The sequence below is a fragment of the Octopus bimaculoides genome, chromosome 22 (assembly GCF_001194135.2).
Source record: "Octopus bimaculoides isolate UCB-OBI-ISO-001 chromosome 22, ASM119413v2, whole genome shotgun sequence".
Classification (NCBI taxonomy): Eukaryota; Metazoa; Mollusca; class Cephalopoda; order Octopoda; family Octopodidae; genus Octopus; species Octopus bimaculoides.
Genome location: NC_069002.1, coordinates 17538171 through 17554662, shown reverse-complemented (window position 1 = coordinate 17554662; position 16492 = coordinate 17538171). Strand labels below are relative to the sequence as shown.

Below are 16492 nucleotides of genomic sequence, written 5' to 3'. Positions count from 1 at the left end.
CCACGACTTTCTCTTACTTCCTGTTTTTATTGTGCCTGTAATTCAAAGGGTCAGCCTTGTCAAACTCTGTGTGACGCTGTATCTCCCCCGAGAACCACGTTAAGCACTACACGTGTCTGTGGAATGCTCAGCCACTTGTACGTTAATTTCACGAGCAGGCTGTTCTGTTGATCGGATCAACTGGAACCCTCGACGTCGTAAGCGACGGAGTGCCAACAACAAGAACCACCTATCGCTGACGTCTGCCGAAATATGTCCGAGATTGTGGGAATGGTCATGAAAATTTTTCCCCTCCATTTTTCCAAATAATCGTCATCTACATTATCCTAAGCCTAACCTCTGGAAAATATCGTTAAAATGTTTGTTTTTAGAAAGTCAATGAAGGAAGGACACTCTTGGGAAGTTAGATCAATTTCCAGATATACTTTTAAGATATTTTGCTCTAAATCACTGTTTTAAAAAGGAGTTTGCTAATTTCATTTTACAACCGAGGCAATTCCTGTCATGATCTCGTGTATGGTTTACTACATTTTCATTAAATCTGTTTCCTCATTCTATATAAGAAAACAAAATTGGTCAAATTTTGTTCTTGTTTATCCCCAGACCAGCATTATCCAACAGACATATAATTAATCAAAGCATTCCAATCTTTTTGGAATATGTGGGACTTACATCACTTAAAGCATCTAGCCTTATATTAGATGGTATGGTGATGTTTAAAGAAAATTTAGCTTCTGTTTCTAGCAAGTTGAGCAAACACATAAATGCACCCACTCTAAATGCACCACTCCAACTATGCTGAGATTACACAGCATGTGCCATATTATACCATGGTCAACTTTATCAAAGGCTTTTGCAAAGTCTAGATGTATCGTGGTCCCATTTAAGTTGTTGAGTAGCCACTTTAACATCCAGTCATTATGCTGTAAAGAGTTGTGTCAAGTAGCTTCTACCTGGTTGACAGCCATACTAGGTGTCAGTCAGCAAGTCATTCTCTTCAAGGAACACAATTAGTTTCCTGTGGGATATTTGTTCCATGACTTTGCTGATGTGTGAGGTCAGGGAAACAGGCCTAGAATGTTTAGCATCTGCTCTGCTTCCTCCTTCGTGAATAGGCATATTATTTCCTCTTTCAGTTTGCTTGAGAGCTTACCATTTGCAAAAGGGCTCTGAAAATGAAACTGCAGTGGTTTTGCAAGAGCTTGTTTGCATGACTTGAGAAGGGATGCTGGGAATCCTTCAATCCAGCTGCTGAGTTTGCATCAGCATCATCTATTGCTAGTATTACATCCTCTTCTTTGATGTCAACGTAATCAGTTGTTACTGTCTCCCTTTCTACATCTGTAGTGGTAAAGAATTCTACAAGTTTGCTAAAATGCATGTGCCTTAAAGGTAGGGTGAAGAAACTTTTGAATTGTTAATTCAGTGTTTCACTTACTCTCATTGGGTTTCCCATGAGGAAACCATCTTTTTGGGAGGAGTGGCTCTACTTTGCAACACATGAAGGCAGTTTCTCTGGCATACTTAAAGAAGGTTTAGGGTTTGACTTTATATTTTTTATAACCCAGGCTTCTGTGTCTGCTCTTTCTTTTCATGGGAACAGTTCAGATGTTTCTTGATCTCCAGCAGTGCTGTTTCCAGGCAGGATTTTTTTGCTGTCATTGAGTTCTCTGTTCACATGGCTTACAATCTTCATACACTCTCTTTAATCTTCTAAGGTATTCATTCCTGGTCCTCTATTTATGGGTTCATCATATCTAACATTCTTACCATGTCCAAGATACCTATAATTGTAACCTGACTGTAGGGTCATATTGCCAAGCTGTTCATTTTTAGGTTTTCAGAGGAGGGCACAACTTTTCCACATTTTATTGTCAAAAATGCATTCGAGCTCACCAAATTTCATTCCAATATCTGTAGAAAATTGGATAATCAGGTATGTATGTATGTCACTTGGAATCCTACAAGACCTTATTCTGGTTTCCAAGTGACTGAGAGTACAATACTCCTCTGAGCAAAACATCAGTCACTCACAGGGTCAACCCCCTGTGAGGAACTAATGTCTTGTTCAAGAGGGGAGAATGCTCCCTTTGTGGTTGCTTTACACATTTTCAGCTAGGTAGAGTGGAGTGATGAGAAATGAGATGTTTTGCTCAAGAATGCAACGCATAATTTAGTCTGAGAACCAAAACCACAAACTTACAGCATTGAGTTCAACATTCTAACCATTAAGCCAAGCTCACATTACACACACACATGCATGCACACATACATGCATGTACACACACACACACACATCTCTAACTAATCCATGGTAAATATGTTCTCATCAGTAGCATCACATTACAATCTTTATTTCTTTCTTGCTTTGATTTCAGTTTACAAAATTTTGGAGAATTCTACCACTTAACTCATTTGAAAACTTAATGTATAAGGATTTTCTTAACCAGTATTGCCCTGCTGCAAGAAGCCAATCTATAGTTGGCAGGTCTTTCAATACTGTGAATATCAACTATGTCCCAGAACCATGGAAACCATCAGGGCCAAGTTTCTGTAGAAATGCAAAGGAACTAATACTAAAAGACAAACCTTTTGAGGTAGGTAAAAAGTAAATCCTGATATTTTGATATATTTGAATTCATTGTTCAATTGATAGTCACTGCAGCTACTACTGCTGCTGCTGCTACAGATCATCATCACTGGTGTCATCATCACTACAACCACCACCACAAAATAGTAATATTCTGCTTTTTTATTTTTGAAGTTAATTGAATTTATTGAAATAATTTCATCATTATTAACTTGGTATTGGAACAATAAGTTAACATGAAATCTTGCAGGGAACCAATTTATAGCTTAAGGATTAACCAAAGCTAGGAGTACAAATTATTTTAGATTTATTTAACTCTTTTTTAACATATTTCTGTTCAAACATACTGCCTTTCTTTCATTTAAGTTTGCAAAGAATAAAATATTAAAATAACTGTCAAAAAACAAAAAAAAATTTGAGCGAGGTCATTGCCAGTGCCGCTGGACTGGCTCCTGTGCAGGTGGCACGTGAAAAACACCATTTGAGTGTGGCCGTTGCCAGTACCACCTGACTGGCCCTCGTGCCGGTGGCACGTAAAAGTACCCACTACACTCTCGGAGTGGTTGGCGTTAGGAAGGGCATCCAGCTGTAGAAACTCTGCCAGATCAGATTGGAGCCTGGTGCAGCCATCTAGCTCGCCAGTCCTCAGTCAAATTGTCCAGCCTATGCCAGCATGGAAAGCGGACGTTAAACGATGATAATGATGATTAATATTTTGGAATATAAATAAAAATTAAATTTTGATAGAAAGCTATATTTTAGATCATTTTCAAACAACAAATTGCATTTTGTAGGAACAAGAGGTGGATTGGCATCAAAAGGCTTTAGATTCAGATTTCTGTCTAAATATTAATGACTTGTAAGGACACTGTATTTTGTTATGCAACCATAATATACTACCAAGTACAGTGATACCTCGCAGTACAAGTTTAATTCTTTCCATGACTGAGCTCGTTTTACAATTTACTCATTTTACAAATCAATTTTCCCCATTGAAATTAACAAAAATATAATTAATCCATTCCAGCCTGCAAAGACTACCCCAAAATAATATTTTTATGGATTTTAAAACAGAAAAGTTGTAGTTACAAGTAAAATGACAATTACAAAAAAGAGAAAGCAAAAGAAATATGTAAACTGGTTTTATTAACTGAATTACCTTAAAGATGGGACAATTTGTGTGTGAAGAAGATGATAGAACAGGGAGGAGGAGGATTACTGTTTGGAAGGAGAATCGCCTTCCATTAAGATTTCAGGAAGAACAATTTCTGGCATCTTCTCTCTCACTTCACTTAATTTAGACTTTTTGGACACACTTTCTTCACATTTTACACTTGCAATAGAAACATATCAAGAGAAGTCTGCTTTTTCAAAATGTTACGAAAATGCGCCAGAACAATGTCATTAAATAAAGCAACTGCACGACCTGTAGATACTTTTTCAGGATAATATTTTTCTACAAATTCAGAAACATACTTTTCCATCGCTACCTCTATGTCACTCTAGCCTTCTCCACTACACTGTCCTCCTCCAGGAGACCAATTTCTTCCACTGCATTCAAATGCTGCTGCTCCTGAAGCTGCAGGAGCAGTTCTCTGTTGTCAGCTCCTCTGAGTGTTCCTCAACCAGATCGTTAATGTCCTCATCATCAGCCTCAAGGCCCATGGACCTGCCAAGAAACACTATCTCCTTAACTACAGGTGTCTCAGACTCAATTCCCTCAAATTCTCTTTCGGATACAAAGTCAGGTCACAGTTTCCTTGATGCAGAATTCAGCATTCTCCTTGTTACACCCTGCCAGGCCATATCAATGATTTTCAAATAGTTTACAATGAAGTAGTGCTCCTTCTAAAACTCACAAAGGGTTAGATTTGTATTTTCGGTGACTTCAAAGCTCCGACGAAACAGGTGTTTGTTGTACAATTTCTTAAAATTAGAAATCACTTATTGGTTCATGGGCTGCAAGATAGGGGTGGTATTGTGTGAAAGGTATTGAACTTTTATGAATTCAAATTCGTCCTGGATATCATCTTCGAGGTTAAGAGTGCCTTGAGAGGAAGACTGTTCTCCAGAAAGTACTTTTTCACTGCTAGTCTGAAGACAAGGTTGACCCACTCAGAGAAGAATTGCCTGGTGATCCAAGCTTTAATGACTGCCCTCTACATGACTTGCAGCTTTTCCTTCAGGATTTTTTGCAACTTGAACGCTAGTGGGTTTTCAGAATGGTAGACAAGGAGCGGCTTAATTTTCACTTGCATTGGCACAAAGGGTGAAAGTTAGCCTATCTTTCATAGGCTTGTGGCCTGGAATTTTCTTCTCCTCTGCAGTTATGTAGGTTCTTCTGGGCATATTCATTCAAAAAAAGGACAGCTTCATCACAGTCGAATAACTGTTGTGCAATGTACCCCTCAGTTGTGATGAGCTGAAGGAATTCACACACGAAATCTTCAGCTGCCTCTGTGTCAGAACTTGCTACTTCTCCATACCTGACAACGCTATGAACACCAGTCCTCTTCTTGAAACTATCAAACCAGCCGTGACTGGCCTTAAATGCATCTGCTGATGTCTCCTCCATCGATGTTCCAAGGTTCTGCTTCAGGAGATTCCCATACAATGCTTGTGCTTTCTCATAGATAATGGTCTCAATAATCATATCCCATGTGAGTTGCTTCTTGTTGATTCACAGGAGAAGCAATTTTTCCATCCATTCATGAACAGATGTGCATTGCTTAGAGAGCCAGGGGACAACCTTTGCTGTTGTAACAGCCTTGATCTCATCCTTTTTCTTCAGGATGCTGCAGATCGTTGACATGCTATGTCCACTTCACACACTCCTCTCTCATTTATCAATGATTTCCTTCTTCAATTCTATCATAATCAGCTTTTTCTTCTTCTCAGCACTGTCCTTTGCACTAACCTGCTTAGGACCCATGGCTAACGCAACTGATTATTATAAAATAATAGCAAAAAATGCACAAAACTAAACAAAAAGAACACTGGGAAAAATACAATGGGGATGCTGCAACAATCAGATAAATACATAAACTGAGTGAGCGGAGACTGTGCTTGTAGGTAGAGCATGTGTGAGCTCAGCACCAACTAGCAGTCACTTGTATGAAACTCGCTTATACTGCGGATTTCCACTTGTACTTCAAGACAAAAATTTGCACGTGCCTCAGCTTGTGCAGCAAATTACTTGTACAATGGTGCAGTCATACTGTGAGGTTCTATTGTGTATTAAACACTTTATAAGTCAATATTGTATCCTACTGTGTTATTAAATCACTTGTTAAAGCTATCTTTACAGATTATCTGTAGAAACTATAGCCATCACTGATTTGTTACGATGTTTCATATTCAAATATACCTAATGTAAGCAACAATGCGATTGAAGATGGAAAAATAGGTAAGAGGTGTATGTGCCATAATTCAGAAGTTCTTGCTTCTTCATCAGCACTGCATCCAACCCATTTAACTATCCATAAACTCATTGCTTAACCCTTTAGCATTTAAACTAGCCATACCCGGCCAAAACATTTCGTCTGTTTTATGTTCAAACTGGCCAAATCTCACCTCTTGCACCAACCCTACAATATCATTCTAAAAACTAAGTTACCTCCTTAAAATCTCAAAGCTAAAAGATAATGCATGATTCATTTAAAATAATGTGAATAAATAAGCCTTACTTTTGACAGAATAATGTGAATGTTAAAGGGTTAAATAACCCCTAAATATAGTGGTGTAGCATTACTGGATATACCTATTTTACATATTAAACACATTCCTGGCAGCTGGTACGTAAATATTAATGACTTGTTGGGACACCATATTACGATATGCAACCATAATATACTACAAAGCATATTAAATGCTTTATAAGTCAATACTGTATCCTATAGCCAGCACTGATTTGTTACAACTTTCCATATCCAAATACGCCTAATGCAAACAATGATGCGGTCGAAGATGGAAAAATGGGTAATGCGTGTATATGCCATATTTCAGGAGTTCTTCATCAACACCACACCCAGCCTATTAGGCATTCACAAACTCATTGCTTAAATAGCCACTAAATATCTAAATGTCTGTTTTGGCTTACAGCTTGGTTCCACAAGATACTTTAGAAAAGAACCACGTCCAGCAGGGGCACAAAGAGACGTAAGTGATCTGTTTATTCTTAGATGATAACTTAAATACCCTTTGTTTGTTTTTAGATAGCAGATTGGCTGAATCATTAAAGTATTGGAAAAGATATTTGATGTTTAGTTTCATTCCTTTATGTTCTGAGTTCAAATCCTGCTGAGGTTAACTGTACCTATAAATTTGATATTTTTATAAAATATTCTTGATTTTTTGGAATTATTATAAAAAGTTAAAATAAACATAGCATACAGGTAAAATCAAAATCAAAAATCAAATCATAATCAAATGGAAATTGTAGTTGTGGCCGATGCCAGTGCCGCCTGACTGGCTCCCATGCAGGTGGCATGCAATAAGCACCATTCATGCATGGGTTGATGCCAGTGCCGCCTGACTGGCTCCTATGCCTGTGGCACATAAAAAGTACCCACTACACTCTCGGAGTGGTTGGCGTTAGGAAGGGTATTCAGCTGTAGAAACATTGCCAGATCAGATTGGAGCCTGGTGTGGCCTCCTGGCTTGCCAAGTCCCCAATCAAACTGTCCAACCCATGCCAGGATAGAAAACGGACGTTAAACGATGATGCTGATGATGATGATTTCCATGTGGTAGTTTCAACTTGTCTTTGAATTTGTTATTTAATATCTATTACATAATATATCAGACCTTAAACCACAATTCATGCAACCATTTTATAGCTAAAATTACATTATTTTTCAAAACATCCAAACCATTTAGTGTCAAATTTGTGTAAAAATGATTCAGTCAGTTTTGGCTAATTTCATAAGGTTTCTTCTGATTTTTATAAAAGACAGCATAAAATCAGATATTTCTTTGATTTGATATTGAATAAATACATTTTGGAAGCTTCTCTGTTCATGACTTAAAACAACAGCAGTCAGTTCTTTATGTTTTTACAAAGAACTAGCTTCAAGAGTCACAAGTTTGCAAGTTTTTCGTTCCACTTCAATGAATTCAAAACTACTGAAGTTCAGATTCCAGTATATTTTCACTTTGTTTTTAATTGTGTAATAAAATTCTTTAATAAATAAATATTCATTGAAGATGAAAATTATAAAATGATGAACTAAATTCGACGACTGGCACCCATGCCAACGTCGTCTCTTTCATTGGACACGAAACTCGGCTTGCAAAGACCTGTTGGGGCAAGTGAAAGCGAAATCGTGATGGCACCTGTGCCCAGCGTCGCCTTCCTGGCACTTGTGCTAGTGGCACGTGTAAAGACATTCGAGCAACATTGTTGCCAGTGCCGCCAGAGTGGCTCCTGTGCAGGTATCACGTAAAATACACCATTTTGAGCGTGGCCATTGCCAGTACTGCCTGACTGGCCTTTGTGCGGGTGACACGTAAAAGCACCCACTACACTCTCTGAGTAGTTGGCATTAGGAAGGGCATCCAGCTGTAGAAACTCTGTCAAATCAGATTGGAGCCTGGTGTAGCCATCTGGTTCACCAGTCCTCTGTCAAATCGTCCAACCCATGCTAGCATGGAAAGCGGACGTCAAACGATGATGATGGTGGTTTTGAATGAAGCCATAAATGGATGCAAGGTGGGTTTTTTCCCTTTAACCTGTGAATGACACAAATTTTTCCATATCTGCATGATTTTAAATGTTATCATTGAGTAATTAAAAGTGTGTGGGGAAAGTGAAGAATATCTTGGTGGGGGTTGAAATACCTTTCAGGTTATAAATCAGACAATGCTAATGAATGTCTATCAAAAATTTTTTGTCCAAAAATTTCAGGTTTTTACATTTTTGTCCCCAAGAGCACAGATGCCCTTTTCCTTCCTCATAAAGTAGTGATAGCAAAACCTCCTCGACTCTTTTACTTGTTTCAGTCATTTGACTGCAGCCATGCTGGAGCACCGCCTATTTTTTACAGTTATGAAGAGAAAAAGTTTTTTTTGTTGAAAATTTCCGTTTTTTTAAAATTTTTGCTCCTTAACACTGTGCCCTTCTTTCTCTCAATTAAATTGTGATAAACTAGTTAAAAAATATCTAAGAGATGAAAGCAGTAACTATACTGAGAAGTAATGTTTATTGCCACTTCAGCTGTGATAACTGTTCCAATATATACATAACTTTTTAAAAAATTATTTTCAATTCTGAATTCTTTTTTGTTTTCAAAATTTCAGTTTTTTTCAAAGTTTTGCTCACCAATTCTGTGTTCTTTTCCTTCCCCATGAGGGACTGATAACCATTCTAAAATCTGTTGACTTTTTCAAAAATTTTTACAACTCTGAAAATTTTTTTTTTCCAAAATTCTAATTTTATTTTCTTAAAATTTCAATGCTGAGTGCCATCTATAATTTTCCACTTTCAATTTGTGATCATAAACTGAAAAAATGTCAGCTATTTGAAAATCATTCGTGAACAAATATTGGTTTGCACGTGTCACCTGTTACTTTGAGTTGTTTATACAATACATGGTTGTACCATAATGCACATATGATCTTATGCTATGGCCTGAAAACTCAGAGTACATTGCTAATTGATTGTGTTTCTTCTTGTGGGATTGTGACACTTTATTCTCTCAGTTTTGTGTCATGTGATTAAGATTTCAAATCCTGCCAAGTTCAGTTTTACTTTTCTTTCTTCTAGTATCAGTGAAGCAAAGCACCCTGAATTGAGCAGAGTTTTACAATAGCTATCACTGCCTTATGGGGAAGGAAAAGGGCCAGGAATTAGATGATTGTGGGGTTCCTATTTTATATTCCTTTGTTTTCATACAATAGGAATTATGATTTGAAAAAAAATTTTCTCCCAAAATTTAAGTTTTTTTTTTTACATTTTTGTCCCCTAATTCCTTGCTCCTTTCCTTCCAATGAGGTAGTAAGAGCTATTCCAAAACACCACCCACAAAATATATTGTAATTACAAAAAACAACCTTGCTTATTTTTGCATTATTATATAACGTGTGTGACATACCCACAATACTACAAACTCATAAATTATTGTTGACATATTCAATTAATTAGATAAGAATTTCAAACTCTGAGGCTAAGCAATTAAGCAGAATTGATTGTGTGTATATAGGAATGGTCTGAAAGAAAGATGAATGATCAGTACTGAAAAAATAAATAAAAATAGATGGTTTGGGATCAATTAATATTAAATAAGCAGTATGAATGAGAGACAGCATCATTAAGCACAAATTTGCTGTAATAAATTGGGTAGCTCATAGTGTGGGGGGGTGAGGTTGATGGGTTTTGGGACTGGTTTCAAATGTGTAGAGGAAGATCTCACAATATTCTGTATGCAAAGTCTATCTTTGTTGCTAGGGCACAGTTGGTTGAATTTTCTCCCCCTCCAATTCCTTCTTTTCTCTGCTAGTGTTATTATTAGTATTTATTAGATTCCAGTCTCTCCAGGAAAGATGAAAGGCAAAGATGCTCAGAGTATAAAGTAATATAACTATATTTGGTGAAGCACTTAGTTTGGTGCTTAACTATTATAGACTGACAATCCATTCCAATTCTTTGTGGCTGTAGAGCAAGCAGCTTTGCTGATCAATGAATGAATAATAATGTTTATAGAGAGAAAGTTTGAGACAGAGAGACTGTATAGACGTAGTTAATAATAAAAAATTGGCAATAGAGAGAATACAGAGGTGTAGTATAGAGAGTAAGCTACAGAGAAAGAGGTTGTTGAGATGTAATTATATTAGGAATAGACAGTTAGAGATAAGCAGACTATAGAGCTGTACTATAAAAACATGGTTAGAGAGAGAAAGATTAGAGCTGTACTATGATGAAACAAATTATATTTCTGTGTCACAGTAATTTCAAAGGAGATGTATTTGTTTTTATATAGTCATAATTTATGGTTGTTATTATTGCTATAAATATGTTTGTCACTCTAAATTGATGTCATAAGTAGGTGTATCACACCATACTTTGTTATAAATAGTTTTATCTCAAGAAATTTTTATCATAAGCTAGTATAGGGTGTCCCAGAATTAATTATCTAATTCAATGAAATTGGGCAACTTTTTTTTTAAATGACAGAATTTTGTTTATTTTATAGGCACAGACATGGCTGTATGGTAAGAAGCTTCCCAACCACGTGCTTCCGGGTTCCGTCCTATTGTGTGGCACCTTGGGCAAGAGTCTTCCACGATATCCTCATGCTGACCAAAGCCTTGTGAGCGGATTTGGTATACAGAAACTGAAAGATGATCGTCATATATATATTTGTATGTATATATCTATGTGTGTGTCTTTATATCTGTGTTTGTTCCCCTCCTCATCATCACTTGACAACCAGTATTGGTGTGTTTACATCCCTGTAACCTAGTGGTTTGGCAAAAGAGACTGATAGAATAAGTGCTAGGCTTTAAAAAAAAATGTCTTGGAGTCAATTTGTTTGACTGAAACACTTCAAGGTGGTGATTCAGCACAGTCACGGTCAAATGACTGAAACAAGTAAAACAATAAAAGAATTATTACTTAATTATGTTACCATAAGAAACAGACTTATAAATCTTATTCTTTTAATTGTTTCAGTCATTTGACTGTGGCCATGCTGGAGTACCACCTTGAAGTGTTTCAGTCAAACAAACCAACCCTAGGACTTTTTTTAAGCCTGGTACTTATTCTATCAGTATCTTTGGCCAAACTGCTAAGTTACAAGGACGTAAACACACCAACACCAACAGTTAAGTAATGATGGTGGGACAAACATAAACACAAAGACACACACACACACATATATATATACAACAGGCTTCTTTCAATTTCCATTTACCTAATCCACTTGAGGCTTTGGTTGGCCAGAGGTTGTAGTAGAAGACACTTGCTCAGGGTGCAGTGGGACTGAACCTGGAACCATGTTGTTGGGAAGCAAGCTTACCATACAGCCATGTCTACACCTATGTCAAAACTTTATTAAAAATTTTCAGCATGTGCTCCATCTGTAGCTCTGCAAATTTCAAATCTGTCCTTAGCATTGTGATACACACTTTGAACCATTTCAGAAGTTATCTCCTACACTGCTAACTGAATGTGTTCTTTAAGTTCAGCTGAACTATTGCTCCATCCTTGGGATGGAGGTTGAGAAAATGATTGCTGCTAAATTGTAAAAAAAAAAAGTGTCATGGACAGATAAGCAGGATCCATCAGGAATGAAAATAAAATCCTTTAAAAAAATTTTTTTAATTATAAAATTATAAACAATTTTTTTTTTATTTATACACTTTTAACACATACTAAACATGATAAACATAAATAAAAATGAATTTTTAAAAAAAATTATCCAATTCCACTGAAATAGATAGTTAATTTTAGGACACCCTGTTGATTGTGGTTAATTGATGTCACAAGTTGGATCATCACAATGTGTTAATTGTGATTGATATCATATGTAATCATGAGGATCCGAGTTCAATCTTTACCATTGCATGTCATCTTCTACAAGTGTTTTCTACATTGCCTCAGAAATCAGCCCAAGCCTTCTGAAGTGAAACTGTTTGACCAGAGGTTGTATGGAAGTTCATTGGATGGACTGTATTTGGAATTTGAAAGGTTATCGTCATTATGGATAAGATCCCAAGGTGGCTTTGATTAAGGTGACCTATGATTAAAGACGTTCAGTTTGACCATCCCTACTTGTTATTTGTAGACATAAAAATACAATATATTGTACCTATCTTTTTCAGATGATTATAGCGTAAATTGATAGTGATTTAGCAGGTTAAACAATCCTGGATTAGGGTGAGGATTAAGCCCTGAATGATGGAATCTATGTTCAAAGACAGTTGTGACTATCCCACTTTTCTGAGTTTTTTTTTATATTTCTAGACATTAAATGTTGGACTCCATTATTTCATGTATCATTCCTATATTTTAAAGATGATAGAGTTTGAATTAATGAAGATTTGGTTGCTATTTTTAGTCGGTTGAGTAATGATTGACATTCTGTTTTGACTTACTGATGTTTTTTTCTGTTTGTTTTACATCCATTTTTCCAATGTGGCATAGAGTTAGATAAACACTTATATTACTGAGGCATTACTTTACAGCTGGTTGCCTTTCCTGTTGCTAACCCTTCTGTTTTTCAAGAAAGGAGATTTTGTTCTGCTTGTCTTCAAAAGCACAAGGCTAGCAGACAATCTGTTGACCAGAAATTGCCAGCAAACATCACTGTCCATAGTGCAGTGTTTTCTCGTGTGAAACACAGAATGCAAACATTCATATATACACACATACACATTCACATCTATGCATGTATACATGCACATTCATGCACACATACACCCACATATATATGATATGTATACATGCAGGTGTGGCTATAGACACAGACATAGCTATGTGGTTAAGAACTTTGCTTCCCAACTTCATAGTTTTGGTTCAACACCAAAACCTCATGAGTGGATTTGGTAAAAAGAAACTGTAGGAAGCCTGTTTTATATATATACGTATGTGTGTGTATCTGTGTGTGTGCGTGTATTGTGTGTGTTGTGTCTCTTGTTTTGACATTGCATGACAGTCATAAAAGAGGTCCATATCAGACAACATACAGGTAGTCTCATTCATTTCTAATATTCTGTGGAAATATGTCTGGCCACAAATAAATATCACCTTGTTTGGAAACAAGTGAGTGTTGGTCACAGGAAGGTCATCCAAGCTGTAGAAAATCTACTTCAGTAAACTTGGTCTGACCCATATAAACATGGAAAAGTAGATGTTAAAATGATAATTACATACATGCATGCATGCACACATGCACGCACGCACATATACACATCTCTGTATTGTACTAAATGTGGATATATTATAAGAGCACTGTACTGCAGTTTTTGTCCTAAAATCTCTTATATAGACATTTAGTACATAGAAGCACAAAGATATCGGAAGCGGGCAAAAAATCCAGCACCGTTGTGGACCTACTGTTTCTTATGATTTCAGCATGTTTTGCACCTCATCAACAGCGGGCATTCCCTAACTGCATGTTGATTTGGTAATAATACAGCTTCCAATATTAATATCCAGCTTTTTCCTAGCCTGTTGACTAACAGCAGTACCAGTATTTGAATAGTCAGTTTCTATATTTATCATTGGAAGAGAGATTTGGCCAGCATGCAGTTAGTGAATGATGAGGTCTCCATCACCAATATTCTAATATTGGACGTATTAGATGTATGTATATTTTTGTTAAAAAGTTCTCATACTGTCATAATATTTGACAAAAATGAAAATTTTTCATCTTCAGACTTTAAGAAAAAAAACAGATTTGGACAGGCCTGATGGAAAATATGATGAAAATTTCTTCATCTTGTCTACCTGTTAATCTAATTTTTTTAAAAATGTTTGTGTATGTATATTTTAAGTATTTATATGTATATCTCCAAGAGCAGAATAAAAGAGATAAACTCTTTATTCTCACATCATAAATTACATAATCTTTAAACGTGTTTCACAAGCATGTTGTGTAGTAATTGGTACATAGATAACTACATGATTAACTTAGAATACCAAATCTTCAGAAGAAAATAGTATTCTAATCTGTTATATGTAACAGTTTTATATCTAATGTTTTGTGTTATTATTTACTTCTCAAACCCAAGAAACCACACCTGCCAATATATCAGTCACCACCTCAAGGCGCATTAGTCAATGCAGAACTTGCAGAAAAAAGTATTAAAGATATAATTTTTCAGCATTGGAAACCTATTTTGAAAAGTTGCCAAAAACTAGATGTAAACAGCACTGGATTCATCCCACCAAGCAAGTTTAAAGGTTTGTGTCATTTTATCTGTATTTCATTTTTAACTAATTAGCATATATGTATATGTAAAGGCACATGGCATAGTGGTTAGAGTGTCTGACTCACAATTGTGAGGTAGTGAATTTGATTCCTGGACTGGGTTGTGTGTTGTGTTCTTGAGCAAGACACTTTATTTCACATTGCTCCGGCTCACTCATCTGTAGAAATGAGTTGCAACGTCACAGGTGCCAAGCTGTATCAGCCTTTCCCTCAAACAACATCAGTGGAGTGGAGAGAGGAGGCTGGTATGCATGGGTAACTGCTGGTCTTCCATAAACAACCTTGCCTGGACTTGTGCCTCAGAGTGGAACTTTCTAGATGCATAACCGAAGGGGGTCTTTATATATATATATATATATATGCACTTTTATTTCAACTGTTGACTGGCCATGCTGGAGTACCTACCTTGTATGATTAGTTGAACAAATTGACCTCAGTTCTTATTTTAAGTCTTGATACTTATTCTGTTGATCACTTTTGCTTAGTTACAGGCATGTAAACAAACTGACACTGGACAAACATAAACACACACAATATACGTATGTAACTAAGTGGCACTTCATCAGTTACAACGATGAGGGTTCCACTTGATCCTATCAATGGAACAGCCTGCTCAGGAAATTAATGTGCAAATGCTGAGCACTCCAAAGACATGCATACTCTTAACGTAGTTCTCAGGGAGACTTAATGAGACAAGGCTGGCCTTTTGAAATACAGGTACTACTGATTTTTGCCAGCTGAATGGACTGGAGCCACATAAAATAAAGAGTCTTGCTCAATGACACAACGCGCCACCGGGAATTGAGCTCATGACCTTATGGCTGTGAGCTGAATACCCTAACCAGGAAGCCATGTGCCTTCATTGTACATATGTATGTATTTTAACAAATACACTCACAAGGCATTGGTCAGCCTGTAGCTCAACTAGAAGACACTTGTCTATGATGTGCAGTGAGACTGAACCCAAAATCATTTGGTCACAAACCGAACTTCCTAACCACACAACCATACCTGCAACTCTATGCGTGTGTGTGTGTGTGCTCATGCATACTGTCATTATATCAATTTTTTTTAATGACCATTTTACTCAGTGGGATTCAGTAAATTTAGACCAAGTATTTTTACATTATATAAGTAAATGCCTGTGAAGGCACTTGGCTTAGTGGCTAGAGGTATTCAGCTCACAATTGTGAGGTCATGAGTTCGATTCCTGGCAGCATGTTGCATCCTTAAGCAAGACACTTTATTTCTCATTGCTTGAGTCCACTCACCTCACAAAAATGAGTTGTACCTGAAATTCAAAGGGCCAGCCTTGTCACACTCTGTATCACACTAAATCTCCCCGAGAACTACATTAAGAGTACACGTGTCTGTGGAGTGCTCAGTCACTTATACATTAATTTTGGATCAACTAGGACCCTCATCATTGTAACCAATGGATTGCCAGCAAACAAATGTCCAATAGGCTGAGGCAGGTTCTTAAAAGGATCAATCACTCAGAAGATATTTCATCTCCCAAGAGTTGCTGACACTCTTATAAAGCTTAAGTGTCATCCACAATGGAGTGCTGTTCCCACATCTGGGATGGGGGCTACTGCTATATTCACAGACAACCCTGGCTATATCCAGGGAAGGGCCACTCAGCTGATTGACATTACCTGATTAAACTTTCAGCGCCGAAAACTGCAAACAAAGGGAAAGTGATTTCGTTTTTTTTTTTTTTTTTCTAAAACACGCAATACCATTTCAAATCTATTCTGCAATCTGGGATTAATAAATCCAGTGATTTCAAGAGGTATGAAAAAGATATTTTGTTTTAATATACTTTTACTTGTTTCACATACACAGACGCAAACATTAATGTTTTTTTTTTAGAAGAATTTTGTATCCTTCTTCTTCTCTCCTGCTCAGGCTTCATTACCACTAATTTGTATCACTTCAGCATTTTCACTTATTCTTTTCAAACTTGCTT

The 16492-nt window shown here is 36.7% G+C and overlaps 2 protein-coding genes across 4 annotated transcripts in view; both read left to right on the top strand.

Annotated features, from left to right (window-relative positions):
* LOC106874286 (toll-interacting protein) overlaps positions 1-16492 on the top strand; it is a 271164-nt gene that overhangs the window by 185141 nt on the left and 69531 nt on the right. The gene's annotated exons all lie outside the window — the stretch shown is intronic.
* Positions 1-16492, top strand: part of LOC106874287 (EF-hand calcium-binding domain-containing protein 6) — a 300872-nt gene that overhangs the window by 276495 nt on the left and 7885 nt on the right. For all 3 annotated transcript variants that reach the window (XM_052975711.1, XM_052975710.1, XM_052975709.1), the window contains exons 25-27: positions 2379-2597; positions 6692-6748; positions 14321-14492. In XM_052975711.1, coding sequence (XP_052831671.1) covers positions 2379-2597; positions 6692-6748; positions 14321-14492 — 448 coding nt within the window. The remainder of the gene's footprint in view (positions 1-2378; positions 2598-6691; positions 6749-14320; positions 14493-16492) is intronic.